This window comes from Streptopelia decaocto (genome assembly GCF_964273445.1).
Source record: "Streptopelia decaocto genome assembly, chromosome: Z".
In the NCBI taxonomy this organism is placed as follows: Eukaryota; Metazoa; Chordata; class Aves; order Columbiformes; family Columbidae; genus Streptopelia; species Streptopelia decaocto.
Genome location: NC_138657.1, coordinates 65,739,363 through 65,761,492, shown reverse-complemented (window position 1 = coordinate 65,761,492; position 22,130 = coordinate 65,739,363). Strand labels below are relative to the sequence as shown.

Sequence of the window (22,130 nt, the reverse complement as noted above, 5' to 3'; positions counted from 1 at the left end):
GCCCTGAGCCAGGCGGGGCGGCGGCGGCAGGGTGCGGGGCAGCCCCGGCCCGTGCCAGGGCGCCCCGCGGGGTCAGGAGCCGGGCCGGCCGGGGGTGTCGCCCTCAGCGCTGCCCACTGCGGCCCGCCTCCTTCCCGGGCTATAAAAGTGCGGGCTGAGCGCTCTGAGTGTGTGGACCTCCGGGCCGAGCCGTCAGGGCAGAGTCGGGCAGCCGGCGTCCTTGGGCGAGGAAGATGCTGCCGATCGGGAAGACCGGGAAACAGGGCAAAAGGGTAATTCTCCCGCCTCCCTCCCCCGCTCAGCCCCGCTCCTCGCGGGCCCGTCCCGCTCCGCTGCCCGGCGCGGGGGCGGTGTGGGCGCTGGGAGAAGTGCCCCCGCCGCGGTCCCTTTCGCCGCCCGGCGCGGTGCGGGCGCTGCCCCGGCGGGACCGGGCGGTGGGCGGGAGGCAGCTCCGGTGCTGCGGCCGGGCCGTGGTGCCGCTGCGCCCGGCCGTCCCTCCGCCGCCTGGGGGCCCCGCACGGAGCCTGTCTGGGAGAGCTGCTGCTCAGCCGGCACCACCCGCCAGCCGCGCTTCTTAACCTCCCGATCAGGTACTCGGTATTTCTGCAGGTAAGATCATATTCTGAAAAGCTAAAGTGAAACCATAATAATAACTCTACCTATTCAGCATCGAGCCATTAAAGACCTTTGGACACCATTATTAGAGAGAGAGAGAGAGAGAGAGAGAGAGAGAGAGAGATGTCTAGACAGACAGACGGACAGGTTAGACTGAACTTAATGCTGTAACAGCTCATACAATTTTGATTTCTCTGAACACAGAGACTGGAGCCACCCAAGTTCAAAACCATCTTGCTTAGTATTAGTTGATATGCAAACTGAGAAGTACTCACAACACATTGAAATTGTAAATATTTTAAGCATAAACTGTCATTGGATGGGATTTCTTTCTCCAGCATCCTGTGAACTGTTTAAAAGCCCCGAATTGCTCTTCCCTTGGTTTATATGACTGAATGCCAACAGCATTGGTAATATGAGTGCAGTCCCTAATATGTGCATGCTGTTTGCATTCTCATTTAGCTAAAGAAATAAGCCAGTTTAAAAAGTTACACAGGCATGAGCCATTCTGACCAGTAAGGCAAACATATGAGCGATTCTTGAACCAAACTCTTTGCTATACACTAGTACTCGTACTCTGCACTGCTGCTTGGGAAGGTCAGGGCAATCACATATTCTGTCTTCTGAGGACACTGTTATTAATAGGACATTTCTTATTTACAACTGGTTTTACTTGTGTTTATGTGTAGTATATGTCTAGAGAAAGAGAATAGAAGGATATGGGAAGAGCTCTATGAGTTCTAGGCCTTTCCTGTACATCAGATATAAAGGAAGGAGGTGTGGAGGTGTTTGTTCTGCTTTTTATTTTTTGGCACATAACTTACGCTACCTAACTTCAGACACCTAGCAGAAGGCAGTTGCCCTCATTGCCCCCCACAGGCAGCAGACAGACATCAGCTTCTCTTGAGGGCTCACTTAAGATCTGAATTGTTGTCTCTCCGCTGATGGACAGGTGGGATGTAGGTAGACCAAGCAGGCTTTTCACTTCAATGGTTCAGTTACATTCCTAAAGGTGATTGAGGGAATATCTTCATACAGACATTTGCACTCATTCCATGGATAGTTGTATGGACTCTGTGGTGCAACTTTTTTCGTGGCAGTAAAAGTATAGCAGTGAAAAGACAGGTCAAAAAAGCCTTGGTTAGCTTTTTACAGACACTATTTCCTTTTATTTAATACAAGATCTGTGAACTACCAGATCACCTGACAATACAGGTTTGATCTGGATCGGGCCTGAGCACACAGCTGTAGGTTTCTGGAGCAGATCAAACCAATGTTGATGCTGAACTTGTGCTAGCTATATGCTGTTTGAACCAATGGTGTTTTACCAAGTGTAAATAAAGTAAAAATTGTGTGAAGAGGTAGTACCAGTTTGCAAGAAAGTTGTTTCTGTTTTAAGCCAATCTTAACTTACAAAGTAAGTTCGTATTAAGTACTTTGTGCTTTATAGTTATGTCACCTGCTGTTAGATGCTTCGATGCTAGATTTAATATATCAAAATATAGTATGTATTAAGATGCCATAGTATAGTCAGTCATGGGTTGTGTTGCTTCTGTGTGTCTAAAGTGAAAATAATTTAAAAATGAAGTTTTAAAAAGCTAGAACTATGAAGAAAAACTAGTGTTAAATCCTACAAGTGACTTGTTAAAAGAAAAAAACCTGTTGTCATGCATTTACATATAATATCTATATATGCTATTAACATGTAACTATTAATGTTCAATTAAAAAGCAATGACTGAGGGTGCTCGTGTGTTAAAGTTTTTTTTTGCCTCCACACTCCCATTCTCTGCATATTAAGCTTCTGAAGTAGGCTCCATCTGTAGAAGGTTCCTTGGCAGGTAGAGGAAGCAGGGACTCAACCAGTGATCCCTTGGGTACTTTTCTGTGGCCCCACTTGAGGCATTGTGTTACAACTGCAAATTAGTTAATTGCAAACACAATCTTTACAAAGCCTGCTGACATTTATGCTTAGAACAGAATTGCCCTAGTAGAGAGGCATAATTGGTAGACTCATTGAAAATCGCTAAGTTTTGGAGATTCATTATTGCAGATTGAGTTTTCCCCTGCTTCTGCTGAAATAAAGAAAAAGAGTTTGCACACATTATTGAAGTTAAAATTAATCAAGTCAGTATTTTGGCAAGTTCAAATTGTGCAATGGAATGTGATGCAGAGATGTGCAAGCCAACACTTGGCCAAGATCATATATCAGCACAGCAGCACTGTACAGAGAAGTCCCATCACCTTTCTGCCATGTCAGTGCCTGAGCCAAAGATGCCAACCCTCTCAGCCAGGCTTTGTAGCCTCCAAGAAGCCTTACACTGCTGTGTTTGGTGATGGAACTGGTATAGTTGGCACAGTGGTCCTTCTTGTTGGAAAGGCATACTCCCTTCCCACCTAAATGGTGGTGCTGAAGCATCATAAGTGTTTGATTTTCCTGCATGTATGGTGTGAGATAATTGAAATAATGAAGGAGAAATTATCAATAATGATAATCTACCAAAGGTTGGAGGCTATTTGTTAAAAAACCCTTCCTCTTGACACAAAAACCACATTGAACTGTGTCCACAAGGCTTTTCTTTTTTCTACTCCCTCAAATTTAATCTACTGAAATGCTAGTGTGGCATCAAGAAACAATAACTATGGAAGGAAATCTTTGCCTTAACTTTTATTGTTTTTCTGTACCCGTACCTTTGTTAATGTAATGTGTCTGCATTCATCCACTTTTTAAAGTAAATAGAATTATGGCTGTAATCCGGTTGTAGAAATTAGTACTATTTAGCGTAACAGCAAGGTACTTTTTGGAAAAATTGAAAAAGCCAATGAAGCAATGAAAGGAATACAAAAACCAGTATATATTAGGTGCAACCCACATATGTTCTTCTCATGTTTGTGGTTTTTTTTTTTTTTAATTTTACAAAAAAAACAAAAACAAAAACCAAAAAACCAGACACTTTCCTTGCATTAGCGTGGAGTTCAAGGCAGAAGCCAGGTTAATCACAGACTGCTATGAGGTTTGTAACTTGGCATCTTAAAACATTTCAGGGCTGTGAAAACAAGCAGGATTTTCTTTCATTTCTAAGTCTAGGTAAGCAAACCAAGGCCAGTAAAAAGTCTGTCAGAAAATGGGAGGCCAGCGTCTTGAGATGTGTCTTATTTGGTAAAAAATGTCACATGATTTTTTTTTAATGTTATGTTGTGTCATCTTGTGTCACAACCTACTCCTGCTGCAGCTCTGTCAAGATGTCATTTGTAGCTAAGGAGCAAATGAGCTAATAAAGAGGTCAGTGATACTTGTGCTTAGTTTTAAGAAGTTTCTAATATATTTTACAAGAGAATTTAAGACAGTCTTTTACTTTCATAGGAATGGAATTGGACCATTGAATTCTAGTTTTGGGGACCATATTTGTGAAATAAAATAAAACTGACTAATGAAAAGTCTACATAATGTATATGCACATATTAAAATCTTACGTTGCAAAACAGACTGTCTACCATTCTTTAAAGAGAAATTCAATAGGGAAATGGATTACTTTTTATTATGGCAAAAATGTATCTGGTAACCCACAAATATGTCTGCTTTGCAAACATGGGAAATGGCAACAGAGACAAAGGAAGCTCACAAAAATGAAGAACTGTAATTGTTACCTTTTCCTCTTGCTTTCTTCAGGGTATTCTAGAGCGCTTAGATGCTGGAGAAATTGTGATTGGAGATGGAGGATTTGTCTTTGCTCTCGAAAAGAGGGGATATGTTAAAGCTGGGCCTTGGACTCCTGAAGCAACAGTAGAACATCCAGAAGCAGGTCAGTTTTACTGGGAAATGATAATTCTGTACTGAGCAAAAACACACTTGGATAGATAAAAAATATATAGGAACCTGTAGGAGTTTTTACACAGAAGTGTTCCTTGACATGGTAGAATTTCACTGTTGAGAATAGCCTAAGAATCTATAGACCAAATGCTCATCATATCCCTTTCTCTTGCTCTTAACACTGGCCAAAGGCAGTTGGCTGAGTAAAAATATGAGTAGTGCAAACATACAGTGATACCTCTCCAGGGTGCTCTCCTAGTCTTCAGTAATTTGCAGCCCAGGCACTTTTTGACCCAGATGCGCTATCTTTAATAACATTCAGTGATTTCGCTCTCATAGAATTCTCCAGTCTGTCCTTGAGCTGATATAAAGCTTATCATTTAAAATATCTTGTGAAAAATAATTCTGCAGTTAACTGTTTTGTTGTGTTCTACCCATTCTAGGATTTAAACAATCTATATTAATTTATTAAAAAATATTTAGTTGTTATTTCAGGAAAATAGCAGTTTTTAATAAACAGTGGAACAGAAAAGGAGTATTTACTGTACCCAGCTTCACTGTGAAATGGCAAATGATAAACCTCATAAGAGCCTAAAATTACAATAAACGTTTAATGGAGTAACTCCCTTAAAGTGGAGGAAGACAAAACAAACAATCATTCTATGCCTTCCAGCATTAAAATTAGAGTGTTTAGCATAAATAGTGCAAAAGTGGATGCTATTATCTATTTATGTATGCTTCATTACAAGAAAGCATTTGCCCCTGTAATTCGATGTGCAGGTAGTCCCACAAGCCAGTTCAGACTGTCGTGGGGAAAAAAGATTTCTTTGTTCTAAGTGTTTTCTCCTCCAAATTAGTCTTTTCTTTCCCTTTTCTTTCCCTTTTCTTTCCCTTTTCTTTCCCTTTTCTTTCCCTTTTCTTTCCCTTTTCTGTACAGGAGGAAGGAAGAGGAGGGAGTAAAGAGATCTTAGCCCTCTCCATTGCATTGTGTCGTACACCTTGCCTATTTATTCAGCCTAAACCTTCCCAGCCTTCAAGTATCACTTTGTGTATAGTATGCCTATCTTAGGGTCACAGACAGCCTTAGATAATGCAGAGCTTCAGCAAAAGTTTAAAGGGTGATTACCTGATTTGCTGACTCTCATTTCCCCAAAAGGCATCCATCACCTCTCTCTGTGTTTCTCTCTTCCTCTACTTTTGTCTGCCTCTACACATTTCATCTCACAAATAATACCACTTATCTCATGCTCTTTATTACCTCTTTTGCTACTTATTTTGCACCCCAAAAGCCATTGATCCTCTCCACATATCCTTTCGCAAAGCACAGGTCTCCATCCGAGTGGAATGCAAGACATGACGTTACAGAGAGGCAGTTGCAGATAGCTTAAATTGGCTAAATTGGCACACAGATTTGCTCTAAATAAGTGTTTAGTAGTCATAGGTTAGTAGCCAGACTTCTAAGCATGGCTACTGATTTGCTAGAGCATATTGCTCCTGTCTGTAACATAATTTTTTTATAAGCTGCTTGTAGGCTATTTATATATGCACCCTTCACTGGAAATGTGTTCATTTCTTTCAGTGCAGTGTGCTGCCTCCTCTCCATTACTGCTTTTTGCTCCTGCATGCTCAAGGGTCATGTTACTTTGAAAGCAGGTGTAAAGAACAGAAGGAGCAACTGGCTGAGCCAGCTGGTGCAAAACCTGTACAACTACCAGACCTTCTTGTCTTGTAAGGAAGGAGGGAAAAGGAGGGGGGTTCTGAGAATGCAGCAATGAATGGAGAAAAAAAAAAAGGACAAGTTTGAGGCTGCTGTCTCCATTACAAGAGAGAAGTTTTGCCAGGCTAACAAATTAAGAAATGACATAGAAATATTTCTTCTGAGCCAGGTCAGGTATTGCTGTGTAGTGAGCAATACGCGCAGGCATTTATTGCCCCCGTCTTCTATCAGCTTAAGTCTGTGTCTTTTGTGAAATGTCCAACGCATGGTGGATTTAAATGAAAATTCAGTGTTGTACACCTGACTCCTAAAATGCATAAAGTTGTTAATAATTGTTTAGCCTCATCTGTGGCTGTTATGCCCATTTCTCAAATGGTGGAAGAAACCACAGCTTCAGTAACATGCTGGAAGTCACACAAGAAGTAAATTACAGAGTGGTTTGGACTGTGGGCTTTAATAGTAACAGCATATTCTACTGGTAAAAATGATTTGCCTGGTGTTGAATGAGATTCAGGATGATAGTTATAATACTTTTCTTTCCCTCAAAATGTAGACCCATTCAAGAATCTCCTGTTCACACACCTGATAGCTTGGGATATGACGTTCTTTATTCATGTGTGTTAGATTATGTTTCATTTGCCTATCTATATGAGCATCCCTATTGATGCATATAATTCTTCTAGGAATACAAAAACAATATTTAAAGAGGACTAACCATGAGGATAAACAAATCTGCTTTAACATAGAAATGTCACAGATCATTTGCGAAAATATTTGTACATTCTTTTTTCCTTTTCCAATTTCTTGATTAGTTTTCATCAATGATTTCTCATGGGGGGAACAGAAAACCAAACTATGGAGCACTGGAAACACAAAGAGACAGCCCTTTTATTTAGGATCAGTATGTTATTTTAATGCTGTAGGAAGAAGAATGATCCCTGCACTAAGAATGTTTTGACTCTGTGTAAGGGTTGTTAAGACTGAAATCTGATCCTGGTAGTTCAGGCAGATTCCAGGGACTTTTTGAACTGTAGCTCTTCTGTAATCTGTGTTCCTGGATGAGTCTTTGTGACAGCTGGGAAAAGAAGCCTTGTGTTAAATCACAGTGTAGTTACACTAGGCTGTAGTTAGAAATGAAATACTGTACTAGTAAAGAAAACACTTGCTAGTCGTAACCTGGTAGTTTCATGGCAGTTGGTGGCAGGCATTGCTTGAGCACACTGCAGGCCTGGTCGCAGATGTTGGTGGCTGTTATCACTGGAGCTTCACTTGAGCTTACACAAGCTTCAAGCATTCTTTGAGTTTTAGCAATGCAGTGATCGTGCATTTTGCACTTTAATTCACTGTATTTAGGCCTTTACAGCAGGCCCAATTAAGCAAGAAGCGTGAGTAAGCATTTTTCTGTAACAAGCAGGACTTAAGCATATTATTTTAGCTTAGAGACAAATAATTCACAATATCTCAGCCTTCCACACTTATGCCATGTGTTAAGACCACTGTCTTCCACACACGCTCAAACCGTATGCTGAGAGCCATCGTCTCTTACACTCACCCAACTACCCACCCCCCAAATAGGGGAGAGAATCAAAAGGAAAGGGAGAAACTTGGACTGAGATAAACACAGTTTAATAAAATAACAAAATACTAATACACTACTAGTAAATATAAATATGTATACATATAAGATAAATAGAATATAAAATAAAAGATACTCAAGGCAATTCCTCACAAACTTGGTCCACACTGAGCAGCCAGTCCCAGGCAGCAGCACCTGGTCCCAACAGCCAATCCCAGAGAGAAGAGAAAAAGTCAGAAAGGCCCCCAAAATGGCAAGATGGCAAAAGGCCGAACTACCCAAACAGAACTCCCCCAAAACAGGTCTCCAAGAGTAAAGAGGAGAGTGAGTAAGCAAGAGAATAGAAGATCACAACTCTCTTTAAATCTGCAGCATGGCACTAATGGGATGGAAGACTCTCACTGATCTGTCTTGATGTCAGTCAAGCTCTGCCCCATCCATGTCCCCCTTCCTCATTGCCTCACACCTGTGGGCAGGGCATTCACAGCAGTCCTTGTCTCTCAGACCAGGGCAATTAAAAACATTAACTCTGCGCTGGGGTGTTATCTCTTGTTCTCAAACTAAGTCCTAATAAGGGCAGTGCTAGCTATGGAAAAGAAAGGTTTCTAACTGCATGAAGAAAATTAACTCGTTTTCAGTCAAACCAGCACAAAGCTGAAGACAGGCAAGGTGGCATGCATAACTGAACCTGCTGAAATAAAATAGAAATCTTTGCTCATTCTTAGCAGAGAGTAACTGAGGAGAAAGTTTTCTACCTAATGTTGTGAGTGTGAGAAGAAAGGAATTCTACACAGATTGGGGAACTGCCTCTAGTCTCTCATAATGGCTTTTCTAGGAAACACAGTCTCATTTATTTTACAGTAACATTACTTCAATAAGCATTTAATTTTGGGATAATAGCTGTAGTAATTCTATCAAACGTCTCTTGTCTCTTTAAATTCTTTGTAGTTCGTCAGCTTCACCGGGAATTCCTCAGAGCTGGATCCAATGTTCTGCAGACATTTACCTTCTACGCCAGTGAAGACAAACTGGAGAACAGGGGCAATTATGTAGCTGAGAAAATAAGTGTGAGTAAAACTCTGTTTTGATGGAGATATGAAATAAACGGATTCATTCCAAAGGGTTAGTAGAGAGATTATCAAGTACTTTCATGGTTTGTCATAACAGTTTTTCTATATTTGAGAACCAAAGAATGAGATGACACAATTTCAGAGTTTGGAATAGCAAGAAAGACAAGGTTAAAGGACAAAAAAAACCCAAAATGAGGCAAGGATGAAGTGAGGAGAGAGGATACTCACATTGTATTTGTCTCATCTGAGGCAGTTAGTTAGCTGGAGTTTTGATAGAAAAAGTACAGGGGGAGACTAAATGCACAGAGAGAAAAATCAGCTGACAAAAAGAAATGCTGTAACATCCAGAGAAACACATCAACTGCAACAATGGCGAAGAATCCTAGAGAATAATGAGTGGCTAAGGAGAACAGAATGTTTTTTAGAACTATGTCTTCAATAAAGTAAGAGCTAAAAAATCCGAGGTATACACTGTGGTCAATATTCCCCTTCTCATGTATAAGGGTAATCTGTTACAGCAACAGAAGTATCATGTTGGTGTTTTCTTACCCCCTGCACAAAGGAGTTGTAGGATATTGGGTGTGTTCACTCGCAGGCACCAGCTCCCCTCGGAATTCTGCCACAAACACTTCTAGATAGTTCCTATGAGACGAGAACGTTTGCCATTGAGTGTTCTCTCCAATCCTTTACCCTTTGGTCCTACTGTCTATTTCAATCTCTGCAAACAGAGAAAATTCTCCAGAGGGCAGGGAGGAAGGAATATCTTCGCATCCGTGGAGATATTCCAAGTCAGAAATTAGAACAATCTGGACAACAGGAAAGCACTCAAGGCTTAATTAAGAAGTCATCAATTACAACTACTACGTATTTTGTTTTCCATCCACAAAATGTCAAAATAAAATTATACACTTGAGTGTAACTAACTCATTTTCTAAGAGACAAAGAAAATTCCACTTCACACCAAGTATTTGCTTTTTATTTGCTTTTTATTTATTGGTGTAAGAAGTATTAAAGGTAATTTGTTTTTGTATTATTTGGTATGATAACTTAGAGGTGACAAGAAATTTGTTTCCTAATGTTCGTTGTATTTTTTTGAAAGGGCCTGATCTTCCTCATCAATATTACTAAGAAATCCATTTAAATTTTAGAAGAATATGAAGCAGCCATTATGGCTTTTGACTCTTTTTGTCTTTTTTGTGCTCTGAAATTGCATGCATATCTCTGACCAGGTAAAACTGACACAATCTGTGTTTATACAGTGCCAGAAAGTGAATGAAGCTGCTTGTGACATTGCAAGAGAAGTGGCTAATGAAGGTGATGCTTTAGTGGCTGGAGGTGTCAGTCAAACACCATCATACTTAAGCTGTAAGGATAAAACGGAGGTTAAAGCAGCCTTTCAAAAGCAACTAGATGTCTTTATAAAGAAGAATGTGGACTTCCTAATTGCTGAGGTAAATCTGTAGAAAACTTACATGCCCTCAACTGCCACAGTGTTAACTGTTGTTAACTGTTGTCCAGTGTGCTTTAGGGAGTTCAAGTATGTATTTCTTCTTCCTTTATAGATTTATGTTATGCTTCTATTCTAGTAGTATTGGGTATTTTTCTAAATGCACAGCAGCATCTACAAGCATCCTAGAATAGAACCTAGAAACCTAAATTTCTACCTCAGTTAAGTTACACTCTACACTGGTGCAAAGAGGATAGATTAATGTGACCTCAACTAGTTCCTATTTTATCCCATACACTGCAAGCAGTCAACGTAAGATCACTTTTCTAGAAAAAAATAGTCCTTTGGGGATAAACCCCTGTTTAACTGCCCGTATGGGCATTCTTATTCTGAAACAGGAGTATAATTATTTTTTATTCCGTTTTAGTTACTGACTTTGAAAAAGATTTTTCTAACCTCTGTGATCAGTGAACTCAATTGAATTCTGCTAGTGTAAATCAGAAAAGGATCAAGTCATTGTATTGCTGGTGAATGTCTGGTCTGGATTAATGTGTTTATGCTTTATGTCCAAGAAACAAAAATAGTCCAGTTTTAATTTCTTTCAGTATTTTGAACATGTTGAAGAGGCTGTCTGGGCAGTTGAAGTTCTAAAAGAATCTGGAAAGCCAGTTGCAGCTACGATGTGCATTGGTCCAGAAGGAGACATGCATGGTGTGCCCCCTGGACAATGTGCTGTCCAACTGGTAAAGGCTGGTAAGAATCCGCTTTTAATATGCCCTTTGAAAGTATGAAACAAAGAAGTGAAGACCTTAAGTACTGAGATAAATGGATGTGTATATCAAGTAGGTAGCTTCCCAATTACATCTGACAGAAGTTTTGACCCTGTCGAAAAACTTTTAAGTGAACTTTACTACAGCAGTCTTGCAAAGAACATGTGAAAATGCAGCTATGAAATCCTTGTTAACCTGGATGGTATTGGGAGCAACAGCCACAGGCAGCTGATACTGAATAGGGCAAAATCCTAAAACTACTCAAATTTGATTGCTGAGCCAGCACTTGTGGGCTCACAATTATGAAACATTAGCAGAATCCAAAGCCACATTTGATTCTCTGCTTGTGTTTTTAGAAATGTATGGAACACAGTTCAAATCCAAGATGAGAGAATCAGAGGATGAAAAGACTAATCTTTTTCCTATCAAAGACTGTGTTTTCTGCAGGACAAGGTGAAAGGCAGAATAAATGAATCAGGGGCATGATGAATGATGGTACAGTTTATTATATCTGTTCCAAACTACTCTTTTCCTTCAGAGTTAGGATTGGAATTCAAAGCCAGAACCTGTGTTACGCAAATAGCCAGCAGGTTCCTAGGTGGCTGTACATAGTCTTCATTGATTAAGCACTGATAAGAAAAGCAACTTTATGAGGGTGAGGAATGTGATTCATCATCAGGAAGGTAAAGAGAAGTGCAGCTGAGATGTAAATGGAAGCCTCAGGAGAGTTGAGGCTGGCTCTGAACCAACTGCCTTGTTTTCACAATGCTGCTGTAAGATGAACTGCTCTGCTTCTGGAATGCTGTGAACTTTCATCTCCCACTTCCTGGGAAATGTGGCTTGAAGTTATTTTCCTCCTCCTAGGTGCTTCTATTGTTGGAGTCAACTGCCATTTTGATCCAGATACTTGCCTGGAAACAGTGAAACTGATGAAAGAGGGCTTGCAGGCTGCTAAACTGAAAGCCCACCTGATGTCCCAACCACTTGCTTTCCATACACCCGATTGTGGAAAGCAGGGTTTTATTGATCTGCCAGAATTTCCCTTTGGTAAGACAAGACTATATACATATATACATATATCAATATTTTTTTATTGTCTGTTCCTCCCCCCACCCCAGCTTTTAGTAAAGCTGAAACTGCAAGGTATCCCTCTATACATTAGGATCAGTCTTACTTGTCCTGTCTGGCATTTTCCATAGAGGGTTTGCAGTGTCATATTGGAATAAAGATCATCCACATACTGAGAGTATTTCAGTAGTATCACAACATGTGACTGAAAGTGAAATTATAGTTAAAGTGCCACAACCTAAACATAGTTTAAAAATTTAGTTCTTCCTTGTGCTATGGAACCTTGTTCAGCACAGCTGTAAACACTCCAAAGAAATGGACAAGGGCAAATAAATAGCCCCCAGACTTAAATGTGTTTGCACTGGAGCTCCCCACCATTCTGGGTTTTGATGTCTGTCTCACAAGCCCAATAATATTTACCTACATAAGGAATTAATATACAATGCATACACTGAACTGGATATGGGAGCATGATTATTGCAGTCAATGGCTCAGTCTTGCATGTGTAACTGTCTAATGTAAGTGAGATTAGAAAGAAACCAGAAGAGGGAGTATGTTCTCTGAAATTGCTAACAAATGGATTAGCAGTTTGGAGATAGATTTGTCACATGTACGCTCAGGAGAACTTCTACAAAGACTGAAAGATTCAGCCACTTTATGTATATATAAAGCTTGTGTATTAAGGGCTTATTTCTACCCGGGATGGAGAGGATCACATGTCTTTAAGATAAAAGGACAAAATCAGCCTAAACATTTTAAAAAGGATTAGAAAAGTGCTTTCATTTTCAGGTATACACTTTTCTTTTCAAGATTAGACTATAAAATAAGGTATCAAAACGTTCAAAACTTGAATTTATAGCAAAAAAAAATTTGAGAGATAGATGTGATTTGCAGGAAGATTTTTTTAGTTTTTAATTCCTCTCTTTAGATAAATGAAGGAAATAATAAAGCGTGAGCTTGAGGCATTCATTAAACGATAATAACATGTCTGAGTTCTGAAAATACTCTGGGATTTTTAAAAACGTTTGGAACTCATTTATCCTATTCATTCCTTCATATAACTCCTATGATTGCAAGCAAAAAAAGATAGAACAGATGCAGTAAGTAATCAAGTGAATTGAAGGATTCTCTCTTTCATTTGTTATGGTTCTTGGCTTGTATGTTATAAGCAACCTGTATGACATCTCAGCTTTCAGAAATTTGATGAGTCAATTGGAGAAGACTTTTTTTGTGAATGTTTTCAATACCCATAAGGAGCAACTGATCACTTGACAGCAGATAAGCTGTTTGGTAAATAATTGTTAAATTGACCCAGTTAACTCTTGTTTTTTGTGGAAGACAATATGCATAAGGGGGTGTTTAGATATTTGAAGTGTACCTAACCTCTGTACAGGCGAACAAGATCTCAGTTTCTAGAACAGTATTGGCTATGTTTTATTGGGAAACTCCAGCATCTAGATGCCAGCAATACTTATTTATCTATAGAACTTTTTCCACTTTTCTCTGTTTTCCCTTCTGTGTTACTGCAATTGCTCTAAAATGTCATCAGTTAAGCAAGGACTATGTTTTAGAAATAAATCACAGAATCACAGAATTGTTGGGGTTGGAAGGGACCTCTGGAGATCATCTAGTCCAACTAGATTGCTAAAGCAGGTTCACCAGAGCAGATCCCAGAGGAATGTGTCCAGGCAGGTTTTGAATGTCTCCAGAGAAGGAGACTCCACAACGTCCCTGGGCAGTCTGTTCCAGTGCTCTGCCACCCTCCAAGTAAGAAGTTTCTCTTCATATTCAGATGGAACCTTCTATGCTGTGTTCTGTGTCTGTTGCCCCTCATCCTATTGTTTGGCACCACTGGGAAGTGTCTGGTCCCATGCTCTTGTCACCCACCCTTGAGATATTTATAAACATGGATGAGATCACCTCTCAGCCTTCTCTTCTCCAGATTGAACAGACCAGCTCTCTCAGTCTCTCCTCATAAGAAAGATGCTCAAGACCCCTGATAATCTTTGTAGCCCACTGCTGGACTCCTTCCAGTAATTCCTTATCCTTCTTAAACTGAGGAGCCCAGAAGTGGATGCAGTACTCCTGGCCTCACCAGGGCAGAGTAGAGGGGGAAGAGAACCTACCTCCACCTGCTGGTCACACTTTTCCTAATGCACCCCAGGATACCATTGGCCTTCTTTGCCACAAGGGCACATTGTTGACTCATGGTCAACCTGTTGTCCACCAGGACTCCCCGGTCCCTCTCCAAAGTGCTGCTTTCCAGCAGGTCCACCCCCAACCTGTACTGGTGCCTGGGGTTATTCCTCCCCAGGTGCAGGACCCTACACTTGCCATTGTGGAAGTTCATCAGGTTCTTCCCTGCTCAGTCCTTCAGCCTGTCCAGGTCTCACTGGATGGCAGCACAGCCTTCTGGTGTGTCAACCCCTCCCCCCAGCTTGGTATCATCAGCAAACTTGCTGAGGGTGCACTCAGTCTCTTAATCCAGGTCACTGATGAACAGGTTAAACAAGACTAGACCTAACACTGACCCCTGGGGAGCCCCACTAACTACAGGCCTCCAACCAGACTCTGCACCATTGAGCTCTGAGCTCTGTCATCCAGCCAGTTCATGATCCATCTCACTGTGCACTCATCCAATCCGCACTTCCTGAGCTTGCCTATGAGGATATTGTGAGAGATGGTGTCAAAAGCCTTGCTGAAGCCAAGGTAGACAACATCCACTGCTCTCCCCTCATCTACCCAGCCAGTCATACCACCATAGAAAGCTATCAGGTTGGTCAAACATGATTTCCTTTTGGTGAACCCATGCTGACTACTCCTGACAATCTTCTTTTTCTCCACATGCTTGGAGATGACATCCAGAATAAGTTGTTCCATCATCTTTCCAGGGATGGAGGTGAGGCTGACTGGCTTGTAGTTTCCTTGGTCATCCTTCTTGCCCTTTTAAAATACTTGGTCTTCTTCCAGTCCTCAGACACCTCTCCTGTTCTCCACAACCTTTCAAAGTTGATGGAGAGTGGCTGAACAATAACATCTGGCAGCTTTCTCGGCACTTGTGGGTGCATCCCATTGAGGCCCATGGATTTGTGAATGTCCACTTTGCCTAAACAATCTCTCACCTGATCCTCCTCAACCAAGGGAAAGTCTTCCTTTCACTAGACATTCTATCCAGTCTCTAGGGTCTGGGATGCCTGAGGGCCGATATTAGCAGTAAAGATGGAAGCAAAGAAGACATTCAGTAACTCTGCTTTCTCTGCATCCTCCGTCGCCAGGGCACCCACCTCATTCAGCAGCGGGCCTATATTTTCCCTAACCTTCCTTTTGCTAGTTACACACTCGAAGAAGCCCTTCTTGTTGTCTTTGACATCCCTGGCCAGATTTAATTCCAAGTGGACTTTGGTCAGTCAAAGCATACCAAATTATCTCAAGAGTACATGTATAGAGGTGCTACATCTAGGAGCAGGTTACAATGTTCTCATTAAAAAATGATGAAAAATTCAATCTCTTTTTACTATAAATGTTAACATAAGCCATTAAGCTATAGATAATTAATTCTGAGTAAAGCAAAGATAAGAAATGTATTGACTGGCATGGAAAATAGAATGTTAGTCAATTTTTGGAAGAGGAAAATCCCACAAAAATATGATATACGCGGCAACTTCTTTTCATAGAATACTGCTTGTTTGCTGTCACCATGTTTCATCACATGCATGGCTGGTTCTTATGGCAGGGTCTATTTCTGTTTCCTCAGAGAGGTGAGGTTGTTGCCATCCTTCTACTCCTGAAGCACAAGGACTGGTTCACAGAATCATAGAACTGTTTGGGTTGGAAGGTACCTTAAATACCATCTAGTTCTAGCCCCACTAGACCAGGTTGCTCAAAGCCCCATCCAACCTGGCCTTGGACACTTCCAGGGAGGGGCCATCCACAACTTCTCTGGGCAACCTCTTCCAGTGCCTCATCACCCTCACAGTAAATAATTTCTTCCTAATATCTAATCTAAATCTACAGTCTTCCACTTTCAAACTGTTACCCTTCATCCTACCGTTACACTCAGTGATAAAGAGTCCCTCCCCATCTTTACTGTAGGCCCTCTTTAGGTACTAGAAGGCTGCTATAAGGTCTACCTGAAGCCTTCTCCAGGCTGAACAACCCCAAATCTCTCAGCCTTTCCTCACAAGAGAGGTGCTCCAGTCCCCAGATCATATTCATAGCCTCCTCTGGACCCGCTCAAGCAGGTCGATGTCTTTCTTATGCTGGAGGTCCCAGAGAGGGACACAGGACTCCAAGTGGGGTCTCACCAGAGCAGAGTAGAGGGGCAGAATCACCTCCCTTGACTTGCTGGTCACGTTTCTTTTGATGCAGACCAAGATACAGTAGTTGGCTTTCTGGGCTGTGAGTGCACACTGTCAGGTCATATTCAGTTTTTCGTCTACCAGTACCCTCGAGTCCTCATCAGGCCTACTCTCAATCCACTTATCACCCATCCTGTATCCATGTTTGGGATTGCCTCAGCGCAGGTGCAGGACCTTACACTTGGCCTTGTTGATCTTCATGAGGTTCGCACAGGCACACATGTCAAGCCTGTCAAGGTCCCTCTGGATGGCGTCCCTTACCTCTACACTGTCAAACACATCACTTAGCTTGGTGTCATCTGCAAACTTGCTGAGAGTGCACACAATTTCAATGTCTGTGTCCCTGTCAAAGATGTTAAATAATACTGGTCCCAGTACAGACCCCTGAGGAAAATCACTCATCACTGGTCCCTACCCAGACATCAAGCTGTTGACCTCAACTCTTCGAGCATGACCATCCAGGCAATTCCTTATCCACTGAGTGTTCCACCTGTCAGATCCACGTCTCTCCATTTTAGTGATAAGGATCTTGTGCAGGGCAGTATCAAATGCTTTGCATAAGTCCAGGTAGATGATGTCAGTTGCTCTGCTCTCATCCACCAATGCTGTAACCTCATAATAGAAGGCCATCACATTTGTCAGGCATGATTTGCCCTTAGTGAAGTCATGCTGACTGTTACCAACCACCTCTCTGTTTTCCATATGCCTACTTTCCAGAAGATTCTGCTCTATGATCTTGTCAGGCACAGAGGTGAGACTGACTGGCCTGTAGTTCTCCAGGTCTTCTCTTTTCTCTTCATAAAAATGGGGGCTATTGTTCCCCTTTTCCAGTCACTGGGACTTCACCAGTGTGCTGTGACTTTTCAAATATGATGGATAGTGGTTTAGCAACTTCATCTGCCAGTTCCCTCAGGATCCTTGGATGCATCTCATCAGGTCCCATGGATTATGACATGGTCGGTGATGGAGAAGACAAGGAAACACTCCATATTGTTCCCCTTGAGTTTAGTTGTTTACACAGGTGTAAATTGAGTGCAAGATGCTGCATTCTTACCATTGATAATTTTCTATCAATTTTGCATTAGCTTTTTAATGATACATGAGAGTCAAGGAATTAATGAATTTGTGCTTCTGGTTCTTTCTCTTATATCTGCAGGACTGTAGACAAGCTTACTTTTACTTAAGCACATTTCTAAGATAGCTTTATCTGGTTTTGCTTCTGATACTAGACCATCTACTTTTCCTTTTTTTCAGTCTTTCCCTCCAAGACCAATAATATTCTTTTTAAGAACATTTCATTTTTTTCCTTCTGCTTTTTATTTTCTAACCCTGCCTCTTAACTACCCATTTGACTAGAGTAGATCTGCTTTGTTTCACCTTCTTGCATGTTGGGCATTTTTGGGAAGGGACACAGGGAGAAGCAGCCTACTTGCCTGCTGTGTTGCTAAAGCCTTGCTACTTCACCAAGGCTTCTTTGCATGGCAGAGTGTTCAGCGCACAGACATGACGCCGCACTCGCCTGATAACCATGCTTGTGTATCTCCTGCCGATGTGCATAAAGAAGTGGGAAGATCTTTATTCCTTTATTTCTGTATTTTTATTCCTTAGAGTTTCTCCTTCAGTCCTTAGTATTTTCTTTCCACTTCTGCTACTCTTATGCCTTCTTCCCTTTGATGTATGCTTTTCCTTGTTCTTTTCTCTTTCTATTCCTTTCCTTCCACAAGTCCTTCGTCTCAGTTTGGTTAACCCTTCACTCTGCTCACCATGACCAGCGACAGAGAGATGAGTTCAAAATAAAGATTGCATCCTAACAGATCTGCACACAGAACTTTCCACAAGGAACACAGTGTTTTGAAGCAGTGAGCTGCTTATGGCTGGGATTATAACAAAGTAAGGGATAGACTAGGAAATAGCTACAGATCCCTGCTCTCAGTGAAACAATGGGCTGCCACTAGCTGATCATGGAGAAAAGTGTAGTAAGCATTCCCGAGGAATAACGAGCAGACTTATTCCTGTTGCAGGTAAATGGATACCTTCTCATTTCACAGATTAGAGCACTGGAATCAGATTTACTGAAACTGATGGTTTATTAGGAGCTCTTTGGAAAATACGGACGTAACATTGAAAGTATTCCCATACTCCAGCTAACAACTCTGGTCAAATGGCAAGCATGTGACTTAGGGCTTAATTAGTCTCAGAACACATTAGGAACCATTTTACAAGGCCAAAAAAAAAGCTTACAGGCAGCACAGCTCAGCAGAGCATAGCAGAATCTAAAAGCTAGACTTCTGAAAGTTTGCATCATTAATTCTAGCTCAGAAAGTTCAAACATTTACATCTAGGACCAGTTTTGCAAACAATGTGCAAGTGTCTTGACAACACTATTTCTTACCAAAAAATGTGCTGACATGGAGCATGGTAGAAACTCAAATTATTAATGTCTTTGCAGGTCTGGAGCCAAGAATTGTAACCAGATGGGATGTTCAAAAATATGCAAGAAAGGCCTATGACTTAGGAATTCGTTACATTGGAGGTTGCTGTGGATTTGAGCCATATCACATCCGAGCAATAGCTGAGGAGCTGGGTCCTGAAAGAGGATTTTTGCCGGAAGCTTCTGAGAAACATGGTAGCTGGGGTGATAGCCTGAGCATGCATACCAAACCCTGGGTCAGGGCAAGGTATGTACATCTGAACTGGAAAGCACACCAACATACTCCATGCAAAGGGTTATATTGGTCCATGCAGGATACTGGCTTAACTGATACAGAGGTCTAAATACCACTGTAAACATTCCATGTCTTAATGATTTTGCATAATTAAATCTGATCTGGGAGCAGGGAAAGGAGTGAAGTGGCAGTAAGAGAGCTCCAGAAATTCTCATCCCTCTTTAAAATTATGATTTGGTCTGAATTAACATGAAAGTAATTCATGAAAGATCAAAAACTGCCAAGAGTGCTGTAAAACAGCTCCTAATGATGAGTGCCTTAAAGTGTTACTTTCAAGGATGGAAAGATACTTTTTAGGCATGTAGCATTTCATTGCCTGTGTTCATTTATACTTCTGTACTTAAATACAAAGTTGGTATGTTCAAGTTATTAATAGATGACACTTTGCAATGGTGATTTAAGCCACTTTTCCTTTAGTATTGTGAGGTGCTGGAAAACACCCTAAATTTCCTCTTCTTTCTTTAGGGCAAGAAAAGAATACTGGGAGAATCTGAAACCTGCTTCAGGGAGGCCATATTGTCCCTCCATGTCAAAGCCAGATGGCTGGGGAGTGACCAAGGGAGCCAGGGAGCTGATGCAACAGAAAGAAGCAACAACTGAACAACAGCTGAAGGAGCTCTTCCAGAAACAAAAGTTCTAATCCACTGCATTTGCGTAAATGTGAGAATGATTTATCTACAGAACATCACATGATTCATGAGAAAATCTGTGAAATGAGTTCCCTGTTGATTTATCAGTTAACATGTAATGAAGGAGACAAAAGGCAGAAAGCATGTGATTATGGGTTAAATATGTCAAACTTGAGAAATAAAATCTATCTTTGACAAATAGTTTAGAGAATACACAGTCGGGATAAAGTTTGAGTCTCATAATAACTGAGCTTGGGTTAGCTAGGTGTCATTAAGTGGTTAGACACAGAAAGACATGGAGAGTAATAACTGGCTCAAGTCGCCTGTGAAAAGAGAAAAAGCCATCTATAAATACAGTATCAATGGACTTTCACTCCTGAGTTTGTTTTCAGTTGGGGATTTGTTCAGGGCCACTTCAGGGCCACACAAGCTGTCCATGCTTCAGACACACAGTTATCTGTAGTCACTTTCTTGACTTTAAGAGAATAAAAGTAGACTGGAAAATACATTTTTATAGTTGGAATCAAAACATAAGGAGAATGAGGAATTTCCTATATGCAGGAGAAAGGTGCAGAGAACTTTTAGGAAAGAAAAATGACAGGTAAATAACTCACTGCTTTTATCTCAAGGTACGATGTACAGAAGATTTACTCCTCTGGAGACCAAATGGCTTAAGAGATTATTCTGAAATTTCAAAATTCAAATAAATTAAAAGTAATATGATGGAATAGTATTGTATATTCCTCGCACCCTAAATCATGAAAGCTCAAACAGAATAACTTATCTTGAGTAAACAACTATTTTCAAACAATTCAGCTGATTCCTGGATATCTCATTGGAAACACTTGCTTATCTCAAAATAGCACTTAAGAACTGCCACTTCCTAAAATATAACTCCTGTTTATCAGAATAGTAGAATATTTCATTATGATTTTTAAGCTGACTGATTCATTCTAGATTCCTAGCTGTAAGAAGACATGAAAAACCCTGTTAGGAAATAGATCAATCCACTGAAGTTAAGAAAACTCATGGGCGTTTGTACACTGAATTTGTTGAAAGAGGTTTTCTTAGGAAGGGTATCACTACACTTGGAATCCATAAAGGACATATTTCCATAGTTTATTTTTGTGAAATACCACACAACTTAGATTTCTCTCTAGAACCTCATTCCCACCCATTCTACATTAAAGCCACTACCTTTATGAAAATATAATTCCCAAACTTAGTGTTGAAAGCTTTTGTTGGACTACTTTTTATGCAGGAGGTTATTTCATTATTTCTATCCATGTTGATATTCTGCAGTTCAGGAAGCATTTAAATATGCAACACTTCAACGAGAATTTTCAGGTATCCTTTTCAGACCATTGTTGCACACAGGTTTTAGAAAAATCCATCTGCCTTCACCAAGCTTATAACAGATTGAAATAATTACTAGATGGAAATTTTGCCTGAAAGCCAAGAGTAGAGATATCAAAAAAGTTGATATTTTAAAATGTAGATTATTTGGAAAGCATCCATATAAGTATATATGCTCTACATTAAATTCCTTTCCTTCCTAAACCCTTCTGGATGTTTCCCCTGCAGAAAATGGAATAAGGCAAAATCTGTAAAACAAGAAGGCCAAATCTTTGATCACCACTGAAATGCACACAGCGTTGAAGACATATGCATGATAAAGTGGTTTAAATTACAAAATACAATAGCTAAATAAGTGTTTTGAACAATCAATACCAGTTTAGAGACTTCCTGGGGCAAATGATGCAGCTTTAGCATCACACTTTATATAAGCACCTGAACTATTTTTTTTTCAAACTGTTCAAACATGCAAAAATGTGTATTGATGTGAATGAGTTCACCTTACAACACAGAATACTGAAAAACCATGGTATGTAAGAAGATGATAAAATATGATTCTCAGCATTTATTTTTAGAAACTCAGTTTAAAAGGAATAAATTTTAACAGACACAATTACAAGAAATACTTAGAAGGCTATTTGAAGCCATTCAAAATGAAAGCTGACCCAAGGGGGAAGCTATACAATCCGTGTTTGGTTCATATCACAGGCTGGGTTTAGAAAGGAATTGAAAGTGGGATGAAAACAAGTTGACAAAGTGCTTTATTGATCACTACAGAACCCCAAACTATCAAAAACCCCCATGAAACCCAACCCACACCCCTCTCAAAAACCCAAAAAACCCCTGAGCAGCAAAGCCAACAAAGCTTTATTTCCCATTTCTTTCTGTGTAACATCTTAGTAAGGGGTAAGGGAACTGTTAGATTTGTTAAAGCTTTCTAATGGTTCATTACATGACTTTTTAAGAAACTAAGACAGGCTGACAGCAC

The 22,130-nt window shown here is 40.6% G+C and overlaps 2 protein-coding genes across 2 annotated transcripts in view; one reads left to right on the top strand and one right to left on the bottom strand.

The window, feature by feature from the left end:
* Positions 1 to 22,130, bottom strand: part of DMGDH (dimethylglycine dehydrogenase) — a gene marked incomplete at its 5' end in the record, with an annotated part of 92,475 nt that overhangs the window by 42,163 nt on the left and 28,182 nt on the right. The gene's annotated exons all lie outside the window — the stretch shown is intronic.
* On the top strand, positions 136 to 20,483 carry LOC309451700 (betaine--homocysteine S-methyltransferase 1). The gene is made up of 8 exons (XM_082075665.1): positions 136 to 272; positions 4,285 to 4,417; positions 8,667 to 8,785; positions 10,048 to 10,239; positions 10,841 to 10,988; positions 11,870 to 12,052; positions 18,881 to 19,109; positions 19,623 to 20,483. The coding sequence occupies exons 1-8, from the start codon at positions 234 to 236 to the stop codon at positions 19,795 to 19,797; spliced, it is 1,218 nt and encodes a 405-aa protein (XP_081931791.1). The 5' UTR covers positions 136 to 233; the 3' UTR covers positions 19,798 to 20,483.